General features: G+C 36.3%; 4 protein-coding genes across 6 annotated transcripts in view; 2 read left to right on the top strand and 2 right to left on the bottom strand.

Moving 5' to 3' along the window:
- The window catches only part of megf6b (multiple EGF-like-domains 6b), a 95,864-nt gene extending 91,910 nt beyond the window's left edge, over window positions 1-3,954 (bottom strand). The window contains exons 1-2 of one of the 2 annotated variants that reach the window (XM_065240786.2): window positions 3,842-3,954; window positions 198-332 (exon numbers count right to left, since the gene is read on the bottom strand). In XM_065240786.2, coding sequence (XP_065096858.1) covers window positions 198-289 — 92 coding nt within the window. In that variant the 5' untranslated portion in view covers window positions 290-332; window positions 3,842-3,954. Of the gene's footprint in view, window positions 1-197; window positions 333-1,421; window positions 1,715-3,841 lie in introns of those variants that run through there. The other variant, XM_065240785.2, reaches the window with a different exon arrangement.
- On the top strand, window positions 3,904-8,878 carry akr7a3 (aldo-keto reductase family 7, member A3 (aflatoxin aldehyde reductase)). Its single transcript, XM_065240788.2, has 7 exons — window positions 3,904-4,247; window positions 5,690-5,877; window positions 6,616-6,720; window positions 6,838-6,934; window positions 7,056-7,155; window positions 8,082-8,211; window positions 8,704-8,878. Exons 1-7 carry the CDS (start codon window positions 3,968-3,970, stop codon window positions 8,863-8,865), a joined length of 1,062 nt encoding a protein of 353 aa, XP_065096860.1. The 5' UTR covers window positions 3,904-3,967; the 3' UTR covers window positions 8,866-8,878.
- A 33-nt stretch (window positions 8,879-8,911) lies between these two features.
- On the bottom strand, window positions 8,912-15,242 carry mrto4 (MRT4 homolog, ribosome maturation factor). Its single transcript, XM_065240789.2, has 8 exons — window positions 15,119-15,242; window positions 14,864-14,922; window positions 14,372-14,475; window positions 14,207-14,288; window positions 13,673-13,740; window positions 13,384-13,535; window positions 12,714-12,790; window positions 8,912-9,576 (listed from the first exon to the last, which is right to left on the bottom strand). The coding sequence occupies exons 1-8, from the start codon at window positions 15,144-15,146 to the stop codon at window positions 9,424-9,426; spliced, it is 723 nt and encodes a 240-aa protein (XP_065096861.1). The 5' UTR covers window positions 15,147-15,242; the 3' UTR covers window positions 8,912-9,423.
- Window positions 15,243-16,514: 1,272 nt separating this feature from the next.
- The window catches only part of iffo2b (intermediate filament family orphan 2b), a 41,329-nt gene continuing 36,093 nt past the window's right edge, over window positions 16,515-21,750 (top strand). Inside the window, exon 1 of one of the 2 annotated variants that reach the window (XM_065240793.2) lies at window positions 16,515-17,566. In XM_065240793.2, the coding sequence (XP_065096865.1) occupies window positions 17,109-17,566 (458 nt within the window). In that variant the 5' untranslated portion in view covers window positions 16,515-17,108. The remainder of the gene's footprint in view (window positions 17,567-21,750) is intronic. The other variant, XM_065240792.2, reaches the window with a different exon arrangement.

Below are 21,750 nucleotides of genomic sequence, written 5' to 3'. Positions count from 1 at the left end.
CAAAATTGGTCCTTAAAGGTGCACAATAGGTCCTTATGGTATAAGGGTATCACCCCAGACCAGTGATAGAAAAGGTACAGTTTTGTACCTTTTTTTCTGACAGTGAATGTAAGAAATGTCAAATTAGAGGATTTATGTGATGAATCAGATAGCATTCATAAAGTTTGTGCATTAATTATTGCAGATATCCTCCTTACCTCCTCTCATAGTTCATGCACCATGAGTGTCCCTGACAGCCCGGCTTCCAGGCTTTAACCATCCGGGTGAAGGCCTGGACACACGGCTGCATATGAGCCACCAGCTTCACCTCTCGCTCCGTACACACGTTTGGCCTGTCAGATAAAAGACACATGTGATAAAGTTACTTACAGTACGAATATCACAGTATATCATGAGGTAACAGTTGAGTGTCTTCAACAAAAGCACAACTGTGATTGTTCAGGCATCAGTAAACCAAAAACATTTTTGTTTCCTGTCCATATATTTAACCACTCGGCACATAACCTCAACCAAAGTGCACTTTAAAACGGTGCTTAAAAGGTTCTTCACAGCAATGCATTTTTGGTTCCTCAAAGGAACATTTAGTCAAAGTTCTTATGAGAACCATTTCTTTAGCAAACCCACTTTTATTCTCAGACATTTTCACAGGCTGAGATGCATGTTTTGATTTATTGTAAATCAAATGATTATACTATACAAAATCACATTTGGTAAGGGCAAAATGTTTACTCAGAATAGCTTTTCCTATGGTGTTTGTAAGTAGTAATAATAAACAAGTGTACAGCCACAGGTCTTAAAGATACATTTAGACTCATATTTTGCAAGTTCTAATGTGATTTTAATAAATAATTTTGCAGTGACGAGATGCATCACACATCTTCAACTTTACATACTGCATGTTTAGGATTATTAATAGCAGCAGAATATGTCACAGAAAAGTAAACGAATAAGCTATCATCCAAAGAATTTAATGATATTTTAAAGTGTGGGTTAGGTGTATGAACACTTTGAAGTTGCTGTATAAAAAACTCTATGGGCATAAATGAAATAAATTGCATTGAATGTACGGACTAAGCAGCCAAAGTTTGACGCGTTTTGTGTGATTGCGATCTCTTCATGCTTACCAACTTGAATTGTGGATATCAAACGCGTTCCCAGTCAGCTCATATGTGATGATTGGAAAATATAAACATCGTGATAAGTTTTGAGAAACGCTAGCTCTCGTGTTCGCCAAAAGATGCCGGTGCGTAAATACGCGTCAAAATGCGTTTCCAAAGACACGCGGATCGAAACACGCGCGCAGATGTCATATATTACAATGAGAATAAGAGTATGGTTGTGCTACACTTCTATTACATGAAACATTTCGAACATATAAAGCAACAATAAACAATGCGCAACAAACCAAGGAAACTACTCACATGTGTGCCAACAAATCTTTACCAGAGCGAGATGCTGCATTTATTCCATGAATTAAAATTAAGAAAAAATAAATGATATCCATCCTCAGATGCTTTTCTGAATGGTCAAAATAAATCCTGCATCAGAGTTATGAAGATATGAAATCCTTTAAAAACCCGAGTCCATATAAAAGTGTGTGAGATCATCCAGGTCGTTGGGATAGGGGTGACAGGAGGAGAAAAACTCAGATCCACCTCAGAGGAAAACTCAAACCCAAATGCCCTCAGGACACTTGGTCTTCCTGTTGTGAGAGGAGGAGAGCAAAGGAATCCAGAAGCAAGCCACTAAACTCTAACAAAGACCTGCAACTGACTCTCAAGCAGCATTACAAATGACAATAAAGATGATTATTTCATTATTTTCATCACTTTTTCAGACAATCAATTACACTATGAGACATTTCAGTCTATATAATATAAAGGTCACTTTATACTAAATCCATGATAATGAAACAAAATACAGTGGACCAAACCAAATTACTTTAAAAGCACATATCAATGTCTGGATATAAGCATATTTGTAAAATCCATTTTCATTTCTTCTTTGTTATGTGGAATTATGAAAAGTGCTTTCTTTACAGAAAAATAAAAGATACACATTTTGCACCTTATTCAAGAACCGCAACCAGAACGAATTTGCTTGTATTTCATTATTGAAGCCATTTGATTATGTCCTACATGGGTGACAAATGCTATTCTCTTAGAAGACATGACTGCAGAAAGGTCACTGAGCCACAGCTGAGAGCAAAGGATGATGGGGTGGTTCAAGAGGTCACAGCAGGGATTCTGGAGCTGAAGAATATAGAAAACATTCCCGAACCCCAGTGATCCTGCACACTGAGGTCAATGCCAACCAGGGTTCAACACCTCTGCCATGATCAGAATGCAAAACTACAAAAACATCTGCTGGTGTGTGAGACCCGAGGATGGACGGTTACTCCAAGAATATTATATAAAAGTATGTGCAGGGACTTTTAATAGAATGCAAGGAAATTACAAACATTTTAGATAGACTGGAGAAAAAATATTCTTATTTCTTGGCCTTCGTGTTTATAATTTCTCCCACATTAAAAAAATACTGAAGTATACTTTATTTACTAAATGAATGTAAGAAAGTTTGGAAAAAACATGAGTATAAATCATTATGGTCTTATTGAGGCACACATTAACCTGGTTTTTACTCAGGTAAAATAAAAAATGTCTGGATCAATTGTTTCATATAATGACAAAACTGAATTTGATTGGCTGCGTTAAAGGATTCCTAAGAAGTCACTTGGGCCAAAAAGTGAAGACAAGTTATCTATGTTTTGCTGACATCTTCAGGCTATATAGGGAATTGCATGTGCTTATTGGCACAATAAACATTGTAATAGTAGAATTTTACATCTGGTTTCATCAAAAGTCATGTATTTCAACTAGGGTACAACTTCCTTATTTAAAATAAGACAAAACAAGCATTAATAACTTCTAAATCAATATATTTCTTAGTGCCAAGCTCTAGAGCAATGGTCTCCAACATGGTGTCTGTGTGAGTTGCCCCCCAAAGCACATTCTATTAATAGCCTTAATTTTAATATCTATGTATTATATATTTTTATATAATGTAAACAATGAAGAAAACAAAAAAGTTTGAGTAGAAGTATAGCCCTCGTTTTAATATATTGTGGTAGCCCTCCCATATCGCGGAAAAATATATTTTCAAATATAATTTTAAATAGATTTCAAAATATACAAAAATGCCCAAAAACATATATATGCAAAAACATATTCTGCAATATGTTTACAAAAATGTATTTTATAATATATAAAATACATTATGTAAATATATGTAATGCATTTTTTGGCCATTTTTGTATATTTTGAAATATATTTGAAAAATAAATATATTTTAAAGCATTTATATCGCATTGGAAGAAAACCTTTGTATGTTACAAACCTGTAAACATTACAGGTTTGAAATAGTTAAAAATGAAATATATTTTAAACTGCAAAAATATACTTATAATTTTATACATACTTATACATACACGTATTTCATACTTGTACTTTATGCATTTTATACAAACTTTTCGTCAGGAAATGTTTTTGCCACATGGGTTGTAAAATGTGTTGCACCTGAAACACATTTTAAAATGTATGACAATATATGAAGGTTAAAACTAAATATAGCTTTTAATTAAAAAATATATTTAATTAAGCTTAACTTTCTGGCCAAAACATATTTTTGGCCAGAGAAATTGCTTTGCTCACCCTGCTCTAGGGTATTTTATTGGTTAGGAAATTAATTGTGAGTTACAAATATTATTCTGGACAGTGAAGGGGAGTAGAAAATAAAAAGCCTGAGAGACACATCAATGATCTTTGGACCACCAAATACCCACCTCCATATGTCCACCAATGGCTTTCCAATTCACGGTGCGGCCCCTCTACGTTCACGCACAGATTCGGTACTTTTACCACGCTCCCTTAGCTCACGCTTTTACTACCTGTTTTACAGCCCGTTTACTATGCTCTACGCTGGCATGGTAGGCCTGTGTGTAGTTCACCACAGATTTCTCGCCAGATTCAAACCCTTGCTCTTTAAACAGTTCCGCAGCATGTCTCTCTCCAAACGTCCCGTGACTTTGCTGGGCTCCATGGCGTTCGGCGGGCGCGCGGACGCTCAGCTGAGCGCGCAGATGGTGCAGAAGTTTTTGGAAAGCGGTCACAATGAGCTGGACACCGCATACATGTACACTGATGGACAGGCAGAGAGCATCATAGGAGGCTTGCAGCTGCCTGCGACAGGTACCTAAACATACACGTGACGCATGGGCACATGAGATCTATCTATGGACGATCAAACGTTTATACTTCGGAACTGAAGTGGAAATTGCATATTCATGTATTTCTGCAGTATATACTGCTCATTAGTTGATGGTTAAAACATATTAAACAATATTGGATTAAATGTACAAAACAAAAAATTAAATTTCAAAGGTCGCAACTTTATGATGTGGTGAGGTCATGTGACGTAGTGTGACAACAGTTTTAAAGTTACAGTAGTGTTTCTCAACCAGAGAGAGTCTTATTTAAATAAGACAAAACAAGCATTGCATAAAAACAAATAAAAATACTTTGTTATAAAAATAACAGACGAAAATATTTATGATTAATTTACATCTTTCTAATTATAACAAGCTTTAGAAAAGTGGTTATGAAACTTTTTACACCAAGTAATGCCACAGAAAATATTTGGCTCTCCAAGTATGACCAACGTTAAAATAATCTTGACAAACTTTATATTTTTGAAGGCTCTAAAAATGTAGTTTACATATTTCTATTTGATAATAGAAATTATATAGTGACAGTCGTTTTGTTAAATGTCACTGAGCCCATAGGAATACATATAAATTTGTATATTTTTATAATTTTAATATCCAACTATCTATACATTTTCAAAAAACTTGACAACCTATATATCATTGGAAATCTCTAAGAATTTAGTTTTTATATTTCAATTTTTTTGCATAAATAATAATGCAGTGACAGTAATTTATTAATTTGTAAGATAATGCAGCTAACCGTTGACACCTAGTGGCCTTTGTTGGTAAAACCATTAAAAGTTTGACAGAAACCTGATTTTAACTTGAAATTTGGATCAGAACTAGTTGAGACATATGGCTTTATTTGGCATAAATAAAGCCTAGCATAATGGCATAAATCTTTTTAATTTATATGTTTTTAAATATAAATATTTAACATTTTTCGTTTTAAAAATAAATTTAAAAAGCTATAACTTTTTTTATTTAATTGTCACAACTCCAAAAACTTCAGTGAACAACTTCTGTAATTTAATAAAGCAGTAACATATATAGCCTACTAAAATCTGCAACAGGGCTCAAGCAGATGGAACCAACCAAACATGTTGGCAGAATGAAAAACTAAGCTAGCTTCCAGCATTGGTGACAACAAAAAGTAACTAACTAGTTACTGCCCAACACTGATTATGGTACAACAATATCAAATGGTATATATCATGGTATTTATATACTATGCTACTGTATAATTACTATTTTATTTAACATTGACAGTACCTGTTGGTTAATTTAAAAAGCTCTATAATATTTCTATCATGGTAATGGCTAAACTTTAATAAGTGACATCTGAAACATTTGTGATAATGCATAGATTAATGTACTTCTTTTAAGTTCAAATTGCATTCTGAAATGTTCATTTGTATCCATAAGTGAGAATTGCCACAAAAGCAAACCCCTGGGACGGCAAAACGCTGAAACCAGAAAGTGTTCGTAACCAGCTGGAAACGTCCCTGAAGAGACTACGCACACAGTGTGTGGACATCTTTTACCTGCACGCACCAGACCACCAGAACCCAGTTTATGATACACTACAGGCCTGCAATGAACTCCACAAAGAGGTGTGGGATTTGATCCAACAATTAAACTGCTTTCTGGAGCTGTGAACTTTGATACAGGCCTGATTAATAATCTAATTATTGACTGAGAACTGACCTAAGATTGTGACATAAAACTTCAACAAAGGGCAATGCACATGCTGTTAAACAAAACCATGCAACACCCACAAGATGTCCAGTAGCAGAAATTTTTTAGCCTTAGATGTTAATGCACCGCTAATCTGTATATTAGCATTCAAAACGTTTGATAGATTTTAACTCATTCCCCGCCAGCCTTTTTTTGAAAAGTCACAAAGTTTTGCAAAATGCCTTCCAGGAAATTTTTCTTTTAAAAATATATAAACACACAAATATATCAAATTTTATTGTTTCAAACAAACAAACAAAACGGGAATTTTTTTTCATCCTATCTATATTTTTTCTCTGCTTATAAACTCTTAAATATGGGTATTTTTCTTTAAAAAAATATTTTTTAAGCAAAAAGCTGAAATAATTGCATTTTTGTGAAGGAATTTTCTTAGAGATCTTATTTAGAAAGATTATCAAAACATACATGGAGTGTTAAATTAAATAATGTTTTGCTTCAGTTTTTTATAAATTGGGTAACCATAAAAACTCATCAGGAACACGTTTTTTTTCATGCAAATGTTTCTTCTTTAGTTGATGAGATAACTCGTCAATGGTGGGGAATGAGTTAAGGAGGGTTTATAATGATTAAACTAAAGCAGTTTGTTGTTTTAGGGCAAATTCAAGGAGTTGGGTTTATCAAACTATGCTTCATGGGAAGTGGCAGAAATCTACTGCATCTGCAAACACAATAACTGGGTTCTTCCTACGGTCTATCAAGTAAGTATTTGTTGGAGGCTCAAAAATGTCTAAAAATGAAATTATTATTTTCACTGTGATGTTGTACTCATTGATAAGTCAATGCAATTGCAAGTGTTGATATGTTTTCTTGTGAAGGGCATGTATAATGCAACAACACGTCAGGTGGAGACTGAACTATTACCTTGTTTAAAAAACTTTGGCATTCGCTTCTTTGCATACAACCCACTGGCAGGTACTATGTTTCACGTGGTTATATATTTCCCTGCACATTTCAGCAGATTTTGATAGTATTCAACATGGACATACTCTGTTTAGATTATATTTATGCTCATAAGACCTGAATCTCCTCACAGGTGGACTCCTTACAGGGAAATACCACTATGAAGATAAAGACGGTACTCAGCCCGCGGGTCGATTTTTCGGCAATAGTTGGGCCGGTGCTTACAGAGACAGGTACATCAACAAGTGATGGGCACTTTCGAAACACTGCTTCGAAACCTTGGGCAAATAACATGACTTCAACAAAGGAGGCTTTGTTATGTCATAACAGTGTTGATCTCATAAATCAAGCTGGGTCCCAATTCGCCTACTAATACTATGCCCTTAATAGTATGTACTTTTTTAGTGTTGACTGCAAAACAACAGAGTATGGACACAATGGGCCATACTAACACGAAACAAAATTTCTTAATAAATTATTACGTTCAATTGATTCGAAAAGCTTAGTTTCTCCCATCACTAACATAAGCATCAGCCTGTTGAGATTGTTATTGTTAATATTTAAGCAGTGTTGGGAAAAGTTACTTTTAAAAGTAATGCATTACAATATTAAGTTACTGCCAAAAAAGTAACTAATTGCGTTACTTAGTTACTTTTCATGGAAAGTAATGCTTAAGTTACTTTTTAGTTACATTTGCGTTACATTTTCTTGGCTGAGGCTTGATCTCTTTCAGGCCTTGCAGGTGTTTTTTATGACTGAAAAATTTTGCATTCAGAAATTGCATATTTCATCACAAAAATTTCGAGCTCTGGCCTGCCATCTCAGTTTTTGACTTAAACTGTTCCCATACAGGTGTGTACGCCTAGAGCGCATAATATGACTATGTTTAGTTTAATTCAGTACATCTTTTTTTTTAATCGAATTAATTAAACTAAAACTTGCATTACTTTTTTAAAAAAGTAACTCAAATATTAAAGTGTATATTTAAAAAGTAATGTTACTTTACTCATTGCTTCCGAAAAGTATTATTATTATGTAATGGGTTACCCCCAACACTGTATTTAACTAAATAATTTTTTACAATGAAATATTTTGCGTTTTGTCAAAGCAACACAAAGAGCTTTTAAGATTTTTAAAGCTTGCATTTTACTGGTTGCAGATACTGGAACGAGAGTCATTTCCAAGCCATAGATGTTGTACACAAGTCTTTGGAAACGGCGTACGGATCGGAGAAACCGTCTTTAACGTCAGCTGCTATCCGCTGGATGTATCATCACTCTCAGCTGAAGGTAAAGAGACGCATTTTAAAGGTGCAGTGTGTACATTTTAGCGGCATCTAGTGGTGAGGTTGCTAATTGCAACCAACGGCTCAGTCCACTGCCCAACCCTCGCTTTTGAAATGCATAAAGAAGCTATGATAGCCACCACCGGACAAACGTTTCCTCATATGAGACAACTTAGTAAAAAGGTTTGTCCGTTAAGGGCTTCTGTAGAAACATGGCGGCACAAAATGGCGACTTCCGTGTAAGGGGACCCTCGGTGTATGTAGATAAAAACTTCTTATTCTAAGGTTATAAAAACATAACGGTTCATTTTAAAAGGTCTTTATACACCACTGATAATATAGTTTTGTATATTATATTGCATTTCTTTCAAGAAATCCTTCTAAAAATTACACACTGCACCTTTAAACATCTTGCACGATTGCAGTAGCCTGTATTAAATCTTGTAGTTGTCAGTATCTAAACACAGTCGTGTTTTTATGTGTTTGTCGTGTTTAGGGAGATTTGGGTGATGGTGTCATTATCGGGATGTCCACTATGGAGCAGTTATGTGAAAATCTAACAGCGGCAGCAGAAGGGCCATTGAAACAGCAAGTTGTGGATGCTTTCAAACAAGCCTGGGATTTAGTGGCTCACGAGTGTCCAAATTACTTCCGCTAGAAGTCACTGTGACAGTCTGAGAAAAATTATGAATCATGAAACCTGATTTATTAAAACAAAGACAGAGATAATTTATTTTTATGGCAACATTTTGCAATTCTAATAACTTTGTATCAATGAACAGTAATAAATCTGATCGTTAATAACCTTAAACAGAAAAAGCCTTCAAACATCTCAGCTTAAAGACTACAAGGAGACAAGTTCTTGATATTTTCACCTGTTTTGTTTCAGTACACTTGCATGTATATGCAATAAAATTGTATAGTGGCAAATCTGGATGGGCACTTTTTCCTCTGTTCAAAAAAATACAATCATTTACTCCTGTAAGAATACCAATCACCTGTACGTTTGCCATACAACACCCTATATTTACATTAAACAATATAGGAATCAGGTGCTGTTCACAAACAAAAAAATGCACACAACTAAATCCGACGGTTTCTCACGACTGTGACAGAAATGGGAAATCGCTGCGTAAATACACGTTTGTGCATTTTTGTAGGTTATACGCAAACAGGGAAAATGTTCATGTAAAAGTCCATTTCATGTGTCTAGGTTTTAGTCACTTCCATCATCATCATCATCTTCTTCCTCCTCCTCTAAATCTTTGTCATCCTCACCCTCTGTCAGCTTTATAAAGTCACCGGATTCAGAGTTCCACATGCACTTGATCGTCACTTTGAATTCTGCCATCTCCATTCCGAAGAGTTTCTAAATTAAAGACATGAAATAGATCGTTTTTTTTACATTTGCATTAATGCATTTTGCAGATGTTTTATCCAAAAAGCCATTTACGGTGCATTACAAGGTATACAATTTTTCTGTGTGTGTTCCCTGGGTTCAAACTCACGACCTTTGGTTCTGCAATCGCAATGCTTTACCACTGAGCTATACAGAAACACCAATATAATGCAAAATGTAGACATTACAAATGGGTTTCTCAATTAGTTTGCACCACGGGCCAGATTTTGCCAACAATAAAAAGCCACAATGTTTGCTGTTATTGTTTTATTATTAAGTCCATACATACCCTTTCATCTCTGTGCGTCCTGTAACTCTGTCTGACGCACCCACCACTAGCTTAGCTTAGCACAAAGACTTGAAGTAAATGGCTCCAGTTAGCATACTGCTCCCAATAAGTGACAAACTAACACCAACATTATCCTATTTATGTGTTGTGATTTGTATAGTCACAGGGTGTACAAATAACAAGGTCATATGAGACACGGACATCTTTTAATCGTAAACATACTGGGAACTATATTCTCAGAAGACCGAGCACTGCTACTTGGGTGGACTTTCTGAGAACCTGGTTCCCAGTATGTATACGGTTAAAAGATGTCTGTGTCTCATATGACCTCGTAATCTGTACACGCTGTGACTATACAAATATAAATAGGAAAATGTTGGTGTTATTTTGTCACTTATTGGGAGCAGTATGCTAGCTGGAGCCATTTACTTCCAGTCTTTATGCTAAGCTACGTTAGCGCTGGGTGCGTCAGACAGAGTTACAGGACACACGGAGATGAAAAAGGAATTTATGGATTTATCTAACTCTAGAGGACACGGTGAATAAACTTAAGTCCCAAAAAGTTGGTGTGTTCCTTTAAGAGTAGTTCAATGGATCACAGAACTTACAGTTTGGATCATGTTATGTTTTTTCCAGTCACAGTTTGGATAACTTAAGGTACACATTAAATCACGAGACTCAAATATTATGGGGCAGTTTCAGTCCCAGACTAAAATGCATGTTTGAGCCGCCTTAATTTAAAAGCATCTTGCACTGACATATCTTATATCAGTGCCACTGTTTTTTTCAAGACACACACCAGTAATGATTTTTAAAAGGTTTGTTAAAAACTACTTAAATGTCCTAATATAACTTATGCATAGTCCTGGATAAATCTAAACCCTGTCCAGGAAACAGCCCTTATAAAACAAGTGAACAGTCAGTAATACAATAAGAACACTGTCTTCCCTGTTCAAATTTAATCTAACCGCCCCGTAATGTCACAAGTCGTAACTTCAAGACATAATAATTTTTACAAGAATACATCCCGAGATTGTTTTGTATATATATGTGTCAAGAAATTACATTTTTATGGTCACAAAAACGAATTTTAAAAAGCTTTTGTTAAACACAGAGTTTATTTTTTGCGCTAATCCAAAATCTATGGGAGAAATAAATGATCTTTTTGGCAAGGGAACAGTGTTGGCTAACTTCCAGGTGAGCCTACAAAAATACATCATCCCTGCGGCACTCTATAAACAAATCTAGTTAAGAAATACAGTACTGTGGCCACCATGACACAATTAGATTTGTTGTTTTTGCAATGTTATAGTGATCATATATAATTATTACTCAGTCTCTTTAATAGAATACATTCAGAAAATACATGAAATGTGTATATAGTATTAAAAACTGTATACAAATGTAAACTGATTAGAGCCCGACCGATAAAGGATTTTGAAGGCCGATACCGATAAAAAATGTTTGTTGCTTTTAAAATCCGATATTCCGATATATCGGCCGATTTTTTTCCCCAGAAACACGCAACAAAACATTAACAGATTTCCCTAACATTAGTTTTTTGTAGTTATTTATGAGTTTTAACTAAAATAATATGATAATGCATTTTAAAAAGAAACTTGTTTCTTTTATTGTCACAACAGAACAGAGGAACATCAAAATATATTAAAGTTCTGATAAATAAAATTTATAAAAATACAAACTTAAGATATGAAATGTAAAGGCCTTGGAACAAAAACACAAAAACAACAACAACCAAATCAGTTACCAGTTTTAAAAGACTTGGTTCATTAATATAACTTTGAATAGGACTGGAGACAAATTCTGTTAAGTTTTCATAAATAACAACAACAGCAAAATATAAATTGCTGATCACTTGACTCAGGCAGTGGCTAGACGCCTAAATCTGGACCCCACCAGTAGCTACTGGTTCAGAGCACTCTGTCAAAAACAACAACAGTGAGGAAATCTAATGAAGGCTGTTTCGTCCGTTTTTTTAAATTTAATATTCATTTATCGCCCATTATGAATGCCGATACCGATAGTTTGGAAAATGGCTAATATCGGCCGATAATATGGGCTTGCCGATATATTGCTTTGGCTCTAAAACTCAAGTTTTTAGGGTAAACTCCCCTTCCACTTGAGAAATAGCAGGAAACTGCAGGATCTCTTAAACTTAAATAAAATGAAATCCTAATTTTAAATAAATTAGTCTTTTTACATAATTCTGTTTAAAAATGCTCAAGGTTTGTTTAGTGCCAAGAGAGGTCACACTAAACACCTACGATGCCTAAAGAAGACATTTTGTCCTGAAAATGTATTTTTATACATAATATTATTTCCTGTATTTTCTGTTTGTATCTTAATAAAATAAATATGGATGGACATTAAAACATCAAAAACAACAAGTCTAGTGGTGGTGGCCTAAGACTTTTGCACAGTACTGTATTTCATTTGAATTCTATGCAGTCAAGACCAATAAATCAATGTTTTGAATGTGTTGTGTCTGTACACTTTAAGGACATCTATGGTCAAGTATCCTAAAAGTGGACAAAATTTAACACAATTGTGACTTTGTGAATCCAGACTTAAGTCATAATCTAAATCATAAGATTTGATTTCAAATTGACTTCAATCTTTGACATGATCTTAAAGATATCAAGGTTATATTTTCACAGAATGTTCTTGACATTATGTAGGATGATTTAATGCAGAAAACCGTAAATCACATAACAATGACTTTAGCTGGGTTTTCAGACAGTAATCGAGGTCCAAAAGCTGTCCAGCATTTCTTATTGTGAAACTGTAAAACACTCACCAGAATTCGAGCTTGTTCAGGAGTGAGCGTGTCTCCCTCTTTACACACTTCAAAATCCTTTATAAGCGTCACCACACCTGATGATGGAAAGTTACTCATGTTATTTAGTAGATGCTTTTTACAGTCCCTCCAGAAAAACGCAATTATGCGAACGCATGATTCAGCCAAAGTCCACATATTTATGCGGGGGGGCGAATTTTTTTTAAATATGCCGCACTTTCAACGCATAAATTGCAGATTTCCGTGCGCAAAATATGCTGTGCTTGCATCCCCGCATTTTCATAGCAAAAATGACACATATCTTAGCAGAATGTTGAAAAATGTTGCATTTACTTCACACAAGCGCAACCATGTCCCCTGTTGCCATGGGAAAGTTATGAAGTGATGTGATTATGTGACGTGAACATCATTGAAAAGCAGCAAACAGTTTTTGCAAGTTCCCGCAAATTTCATCGCATAAAATTGCATAAATATCCTGCATATTCCATCGCATTTTTTAAGAAAATGTGCCGCAAGATCAAGGACTTTTGCCCACAACAATCACAAAAAATCTCTGCGTTTTTCTGGGAGGACTGTTTTTATAAATAATTTACAGTAAACTTTCTGTATCGTTTCTTTTTGTATTGTGTATAGAAACTGGCATCCGCTCATGTCATTGAGTATAGTTTACCTTTCTTCAAAGCTGTAGGAAGTCCCAGCTGTCTCAACTGAGGCTCCATAGAGTGTGGAAACTGATCCAATGGACCTTCATCCAGCGTCACGGCCATGGTCGCTACGTTACCTGCACGGGCGTAATCCATCTCTTTGAAATGACTGAAATACCTAATCACAAATACATAAAGTTTGTCATTAATAGTGGTCAATCGATATTTCAATATGCCTAATATTAAACAAATTCAACTCAACTCTCTTTATAAGCGCTTAGCATTTGGGAGCTGAATACTAAAATGTATACTTACTCTTGCACTTCATCTCTGGTTTTGTTTGTGAACAGCACACCAACTTCACCTCTTAGAAACCTGCTCACCTTTAGGACAAACCAGAAGATCGGATTTAATTAAATGTCACTCCTTTAAAATGTTAACAAATGTCTCACTTGTTCCTACTTCCAGCAAGTAATTTTGCATTTAAAGAACGTCTTATAGCCGCCCAAAAACAGCCCAGACGTCTAGGCTAAAATCTGGGCTGTCAGTAGGGTTGCCACCCTAAATACAGAAAAATAAGGGACGCTTGCCGCAGCGGGGGTCACACACCTCTGGGCCACGATGGCGTGCCATTGGTGGTATATCATAACTTAAAAGATGGCGGCTTAAAAAAATGGCAGCTACTTCTTGCTAGCGGCTACTTCTTGCTGGGTTGGCACAGAGTTGCACCAATATAGTTGGTAAAATTCACTAACAAGTATCAAATGAATCTGTGCAATAAATAATGCAAGCATGCAAATTGATTAAAAGCTGCGAATTGAGTCATTAGTGACAAAAGAAGTGACATACCTTGTGCAGATTATCTTTATATTCATCTGTAGGTCCTTTACCCAAAGCAATTGTCATCACCTTATTCTTGCCAAAGAAAAACCTGAAAAAAAACACAAAATGCAAATTAAGAATTTAGAAATCATAAAAGAGCAAATCATAAGGGATGTGTATGTGTGTGTGTACCTGCTGTGTTTCCAGGCTGTCCTGATGTCTTTGAGTTTGTTGTTTCTCATGTTCTCTACTGAGAATACAAACACGTATTTGTAGATGTCTGCACATTTCCGCAGCTGAGAAGATGAGAATGAAAGTTATTTTATCATGGTTTTTTGATGGAATCACGTAGCAATACTATGGTACTGAATGATTTTTTTACCATTGCAATTACACTGCATCTCTGCAATAAATAATGTACTATGTATGAATGATTATTATGGTATTGAATAAATACTAGTAAGTACCATGGTTTAATAATGGTATCAAATAGTATCACTATAGTAATAAATCATTACTTTACCATTGCATTTACAATGTAGTCCAAAGAAGTTCAAATGAATACCATGATTGATGTTCTAATAATCCATTGTAATATCAAGGAACCAAAACACTACGTCAACACGTTGCTGTTTTGTAGTGTTTACGTTATATAACAAAAACACAATAAAAAGTCACACTAACCTCTTCGATTAGATTTTGTTTTGATTCCAACCCCTTCTTGGTTGTTTTGGTTAAAGATACTGTAAGCATTAAAAGAACAAAAATTAACAGTATGAATTCAATGCACGACTAAACTCGCTGTCGTTCAATGCTAAAGTGAGTTTTAAAAACACCTCTGACATGAAGTTAATGTCAGACACAAGTACTACACATCTAAGTCAAATAAAAACAAAACAATGTACATTCGATAATAAAGATAGAAACATTTATTCGTACCCTTCTTGTCTCTCTTGGATTTCGGCATGGCTCTCACGTGTACTGTTCTTCTTCTTCTTCTTCGGCTGTTGATGTGAAGGCGCTTCAGGAGTCACAGCGACACCCAACGGCGCCTCGAGTTCATGCTCATAAACTAAATATTCATTATATAGCAGTTTTTGGACTGGACTTAGGTTATCATATTTATTACCGGATCCTACGTCACAGTTTCATTTTTAAAACCTCGTTGTGAAGCTTTTAAAAAGGTATAAGATCTTTCCAGCAGGTGGCGCGCATGTGATGTTATTTGAAGAAACGCATTAGATGAGATTTATCTAAACCTACTAAAGATCTACCTTCTTCACAGACCCTAATAAAACACACCTGAACCAGATACTCTTAAAATACGCTTAAAAGTTACAGATAAGTTTTAAAGTGTGGTTCAGGTATTCAGGATTGAGATTGATTCCTGGTGTGATATTCTTCCATTAGGCCTATATAATGACATAATGAAGGTCACTTACTGTATTAAGCTATAAAGAAAGACTTTGAACTTTCCTTTTGATGCTGTAATTTAACTTTTTAAGTTTTTAAAAACTTATCGTTCACTGAAATGTACTGAAACGCATTAATGACAAAATATCCTTTAATCAGTCCGATGATTAGATAATTCAGATTAAATAACCAAAATTAAATCCAGTTTCAACGTAAAACCTTTTACCCAGACAACTAATATCATTAGTTGGTGGGGCTGCCCTAAATGATGATAAATTATAGAGATTATGAGACAATATGGATCTCTTTAGCCAGAATGAAAAGGATTTGTAACAGATTTCCCTACATTCCTATGAACAGATTTAGCAAAACTTTAGCTGTCTGCACAAAACAATGGCAAAAATTATACATTATCCCACATAATCCCTGGGATCCTGGTATGACAAATCAAGGTGTGTTGTCTTTGTGCAGACCATATGTATGCCTGGACAGGTTTAAGTGTACTAGTCTTCACTAAACACTTAAATTCTGTGTAGTTTATACTTCATACAAACTCCCTTGAAATACAGAGTTTATTTATGAATGCACTGAGTTGACCATCTTGCTTTCTTTATCATTTAATAAAGAGCCACATATGCTGTATGTATTCATATGATCATTGTTATGCATCCAACTTTTGCAATGAATGAGCAAGACAAAATTAAATATTTTAGATTTAACTTCTGGTAATACTTTAAATAAATAGTTATTTAACTGCAAACACTGAACTTACATGAACTTGTATTTACATTAATAGAAATTAAATGAATACTGTAAAAAAAATTTGGCTAATGCAATAAAATGTTAATGAATGAGACCTTTAGCAACTTGTTACGTATTTTATAGATTTTAATTTTATATAATCCTAATTTTAATCATATAAATAATCTTAATAACAGCGACATTGCAAGTTTATTTATAGTGGGTTTGTTTGGAGCGGTGGAAAAGCCCCCTCTCGTCTGCGCGAATGCGCGTCTCCGTGTCCCGGGGCGGTCCGCGCGCGCTGCGCTGATGGGGCGGAGAGTTTGATGCGGTATCTGTGTCTCCCTCTTTAGGACCATGAAACACGATCCCGTCGCGCCGGTGGTGTGGATATAAAACAGTCCCGCGATCACGGGCCTGATCCGACCCAAAGACAACAGATATGAGAATAAAACCTGCGTGACCGGAGAGTTTAGCAACCTCAACACGTGCTGCGTTATTATCACTGAGATGAGCTGCAGATCTCCAGATGAACATCCAGAAGATAAGCTGACATGCTGATCCTCCTTCAGTGCACTTTATTTCCAAAAACGATGCTATCCCCCGAGAGGATAGACAGATAATGTCGCCATCGCTTATTTCTGTTCAATGATAGGCTACTTAGGGGCTTTTGCGCAATTTGAGAAGACCGCATGGACACATCAAGTTTGGAAAGGATTTAAATCGATTGAGTTTTTTGAAGATTTTATATATATTGCTTCTTTTCTATGAAACGATGAGCTCGATGTTGTTTGGAGATGATTTTTGGGGCTCTGCGCCATCGGAAGCGGTACCCAGAGCGCTGCGCAACGACCTGGGCTCCAACATCCACGTCCTCAAGACCCTCAACCTGAGGTTCCGCTGCTTCCTCGCTAAAGTCCACGAGCTGGAGAGACGGAACAAACTTCTGGAGAGTCAGCTGAAGGAAGCCACGAGTCAGAGGTATCAGAGCTTCTTGGTCCGCGAGGTGGGTGTCCAGACCGACTCCCTGGAATCCAGACTGCCAGGCACCATCTGGAGTTACAGGCATGTTTGGAAACATGGAGAGCGCGTACGGACCGTGCAGGGTCCCGGGGTCACATGGACTCACCCAGATGGAGTTGGGGTCCAGATTGATACCATCACCCCAGAGCTGAGAGCCCTGTATAATGTTCTGGCCAAAGTCAAACGGGAGAGAGAGGAGTACAGGATAAAGTGAGTAAAACAGAGACTTTTAGTCGGGTTTACTGCTGTTTTATCATTGCAAAAGCATCACGTATTAATGCTTTGATTCATGTTAAATCAAGTGCATTTTAGCTACCAGTACTGGTTTTATAAAAGTCTGTATACTGTAGGCCTAAAACCAGTCTGCCGGTCACATTTCTGGGGAAGACTGATTCATTGCAGCAGAATATCTTGGCAAGAAAACAGCAAATATTGAAGGGCCCAGTTTTGCTCCCTGGACAGAGTCCATCCAGGCTAAATAAATGAGTTTTTGTTTGTGTTTATTTGCCTGCAAGTATGTTGGTGAGCTTGCATGTGCAGCATTTTTACAAAAGTTGATATAAAGTGTCTGATATAAAGGCATTTGGCAAAATACAGGAAAAAAGTATTAAAAACGTCACATTTTGCATCATCAATATATTGAAAAGATAATTGTTTATATTATTGCATTAAGAATCAAAGCCTCTTTTAATCTCTTCTTTTGATTTTGGGTTGAAAAGCAACATGGTGAGATTCAGTCTGATAAAGAGAGAGAGAGAATAAGAGTAGGAAACCGCAGAAAGGGATCAAAGTTTGCTTAATGAGAAAACCCTTCCTGTCTATTCAAGCGTCTGTAAAAAGTGGGCTGCACTGCTTCTTTTGAGTCTTGTAAGATGAGACAGAAACTTTCGATTCATTTAATTCAAGTGATGAATTAAACATGATCTAAAGGATGATTGTCTCTATTGAGCACCATTCACTTCTGTGTGGGGCACTGGAGGCCGTATATAAGGTCCAGCATGTCATTTTAATGTCGTTTTTGCTTTGATGGAGTTGACATATGACTAAGACACTTACTTCTTGACAGGCTTGTGAATGAAAAAGTTGAATGGGGTACATTAATTTATGACTCGGTGACTTCAACCAAAACAGCCTCAAAGGAGCTCTGTGAATGTGTGTTTGTGTTCAAACTGCGTGTTTTTGCTCAGACATGTGCTGCTGACTCATGAGTAAATACTGCTGCATAACCCTCCAGAGAATACACTAGGAAACACTAAAATAAAGGAGAGGAAATCAGCTCGTGTTCTGCTATTTCACCCATTAGTTTCTCATAAGCATCACATAATGGTCATTGAGTGTGACTCATTTAAAACTGTTGGGTCTCACATCGCCTATCGTCTGACCACAGGACCTTAGGTGAACCAAGGACACCCAGAGAATTTGTTATTATTGCTCAGATGTTGCTCTTGCTTTGAAAATTTGATGGAGTTCTCGATTGTGTTTCATTTAAGTATTAACTCAGTCCCAGATGCTTCTCCTAAAAGCATCACATTCGTGATTTTATGGTAAATTTAAACTTTTTCACGTCAATCCAAGACCATTTAAACCATAAACAATGCACTGTCGCTTTAATTGAGCATGAGCAGTGAGCAAAAATAACGCCGATGGCGAAACAATCGCGGCACTGCTGCTTCAGCGACGCTCCTGCCACGGGAGCACACGCTGCTCACGCGTGCAGTGTCCATGCTTTTACTTGTTAACATGGGCGTCGAATAAAAAACATGCGCCGCTTGCGCGCTGCTCACGCTTGCGATGTTAAACCGGCGTGATGGAGACATTTGTGAGATTTTTTTCAGAGGTGCAGGAGACTTAAGCAAAAGTTTCCATGTGCTCTCTCTATTTTAAGGTCCAGTGTGTAGATTTTTAGCGGCATCTGGTGGTGAGATTGCGAACTGCAACCAACCGCTCAGTCCACAGCTCAACCCTCCCTCTCGAAATGCAGAGAGAAGCTACGGTAGCCACAACAGGACAAACATTTCATTGTGATAACGTAGTGACAAAAACGATCTATAGAACAGTTTGGCCATGTAGGTCTACTATAAAAACATGGCGGCACGAAATGGCAATTTCCATGTAAGTTAACGTGACCCGTGGTGTACGTTCATAAAAATGGCAAATTTTGGTAAAAAAATTATGACTTTATTCAGCATTGTCTTCTCTTCACGTTACTGCAGTGATGCGGATGATGTACGACGCGGCTGACGTGTTATCTGGTGCGCCCCAGCTGTTGTTTGTTTTTTTTTTGTGCGCCTGGGCTTCGTTTACAGTCTGAGGGTGATGTCTGTAAGTTTGAAAAAAACTTCGCAAACATGTCTAAGGATAAAATGTCATCTGCGTCACTGCAGCCACGTGACTTAAGTTTTGCGCATGCGCCTCACAACAGACATGGAAGAGAAGACAATGCTGAATAAAGCCGTAATTTTTGTTATTTTTGGACCAAAATGTATTTTCGATGCTTCAACACATTCTAACTGACCCACTGATGTCACAAGGACTACTTTGATTATGTTTTTATTACCTTTCTGGACATGAACAGTATACTGTACATAGATTTTCAATGAAGGGTCAACAAGCTCTCGGACTAGGGATGCTAAACAATTAATCGTGATTAATCGTTAGCAGAATAAAAGTTTTTGTTTACATCATATATGTGTGTGAACTGTGTATAATAAATTTGTATAAATAAATGTACACACATAAATGTATATGTTTTAGAAATGTTTACATGTGTATATACATTTGTATATTTATGTATAATTTATATTATATATAAATATAAATACTTAATATATACATTTTTTTTTCTTAAAATTATACATGAATGTGTTCATATTTATATATATACATATTTATTATACACAGTTTACACACATATGTGATGTAAACAAAAACTTTTATTCTGCTAACGATTAATCGCGATTAATTGTTTAGCATCCCTATCTCGGACTTAATATAAAACATCTTAAACTGTGTTCTGAAGATGAATGGAGGTCGTACAAGTTTGGAACGACATGAGGGTGAGTCATTAATGACATTATTTTCATTTTTGGCTGAACTATCCATTTAATGTTTAACATTAGCGGTGTTTGCTAGGTGTATTTTTTAAATCGGGTGATAATGTGTGTTGAGAACTGAAGAGGATTGGGTGATGATTAAACTCACTGACCTTTGCAACCTGCTGGATGATTAAATCTTAGACTCACATTGAGCAGAATATCAAACATCAGACTTGGGATCTATTGCCAAGAAATAATCCAAAGCAGCCTAGCAACTCCAGAGCAACATGCACAAAACCATGCAGGATGTTTCCGCAATTTCTTACAGTAGCATCGTGTTAATGTCATCTGTGTAAGCAAGCAGATCTCTAAAGGTCTGGATCTGGTAAAGTACAGACTCGTGATTATCAGCTGATGGCAAAAATTCCAAGACGTGAAATATAATTGTACAAAATGATCTCAAATTACATATTCATAACATTACTGCTAATAGCTCTGTAATACCCACAAGAGTCCTGTAACCCAGTGCACACACCCGATTCACATGCAATGAAGTGATGAAACTAATGCACATATATGGGTCATTAACTACTTATGTAAGGCAGGTGGATTACATTCTCTCTAAAAATCAGGGATCGTCTACAAATAGCTAAACCGGTGTATTTTGTCTAGTTCTTTGGAATAGCATAAAATACTGTGGTACATATTAATATGGTAATCATTCAGTACCATGGTATCACCATCTGATACCATCATCCTTCATGGTACCGGCAGGAGCGCCACAGGGATGACATACTTTTGAAGGCCAAACCGAAAGTAAGCAGAACACTGGTTCCCTCACCAAATAGCCCATTCAGTTTTCCCATAGACTTTTGGCAAAAAAATTTAACAAACGTTTATGACACTTTTTATTACACATTTTGTCTAACACATAATCTTCACTGATGAACACAACTTTTATGAATTTTGAAGTCTAAATGCATTTAATAGAAATATAAAGTTAACCTTATGCTGCGTTCACACCAGCCGCGTTCGAGGCGTCAAGCGCGAGTGATTTCAATGTTAAGTCAATGTAAAGGCATGGTAGACGAGAACAGAGAGTTGCCACGGGAAACGCGCAAGTTGAAAATTTGAACTTTGGCGGAAAAACGTGCCGCGTTAACCAATAAGGAACTTGCTCTAGTAGTGATTACAGGAAGGGAGCGGAGTCACAGAAGCCCCTCCCTTAACGCGAATTTCCGCATGAATGTCTCGATGACTAGAATTTCTCGCACCGGTTTCACGCGATAATAAAGCGAGTACACTCAAAATGTTCAAGCATCCACCTACGCATGGTAGATGCGAAATTGGCGCCTCGGA

Source organism: Paramisgurnus dabryanus, chromosome 14 (assembly GCF_030506205.2).
Source record: "Paramisgurnus dabryanus chromosome 14, PD_genome_1.1, whole genome shotgun sequence".
NCBI lineage: Eukaryota > Metazoa > Chordata > Actinopteri > Cypriniformes > Cobitidae > Paramisgurnus > Paramisgurnus dabryanus.
This window is presented reverse-complemented; position numbering and strand designations above follow the sequence as displayed.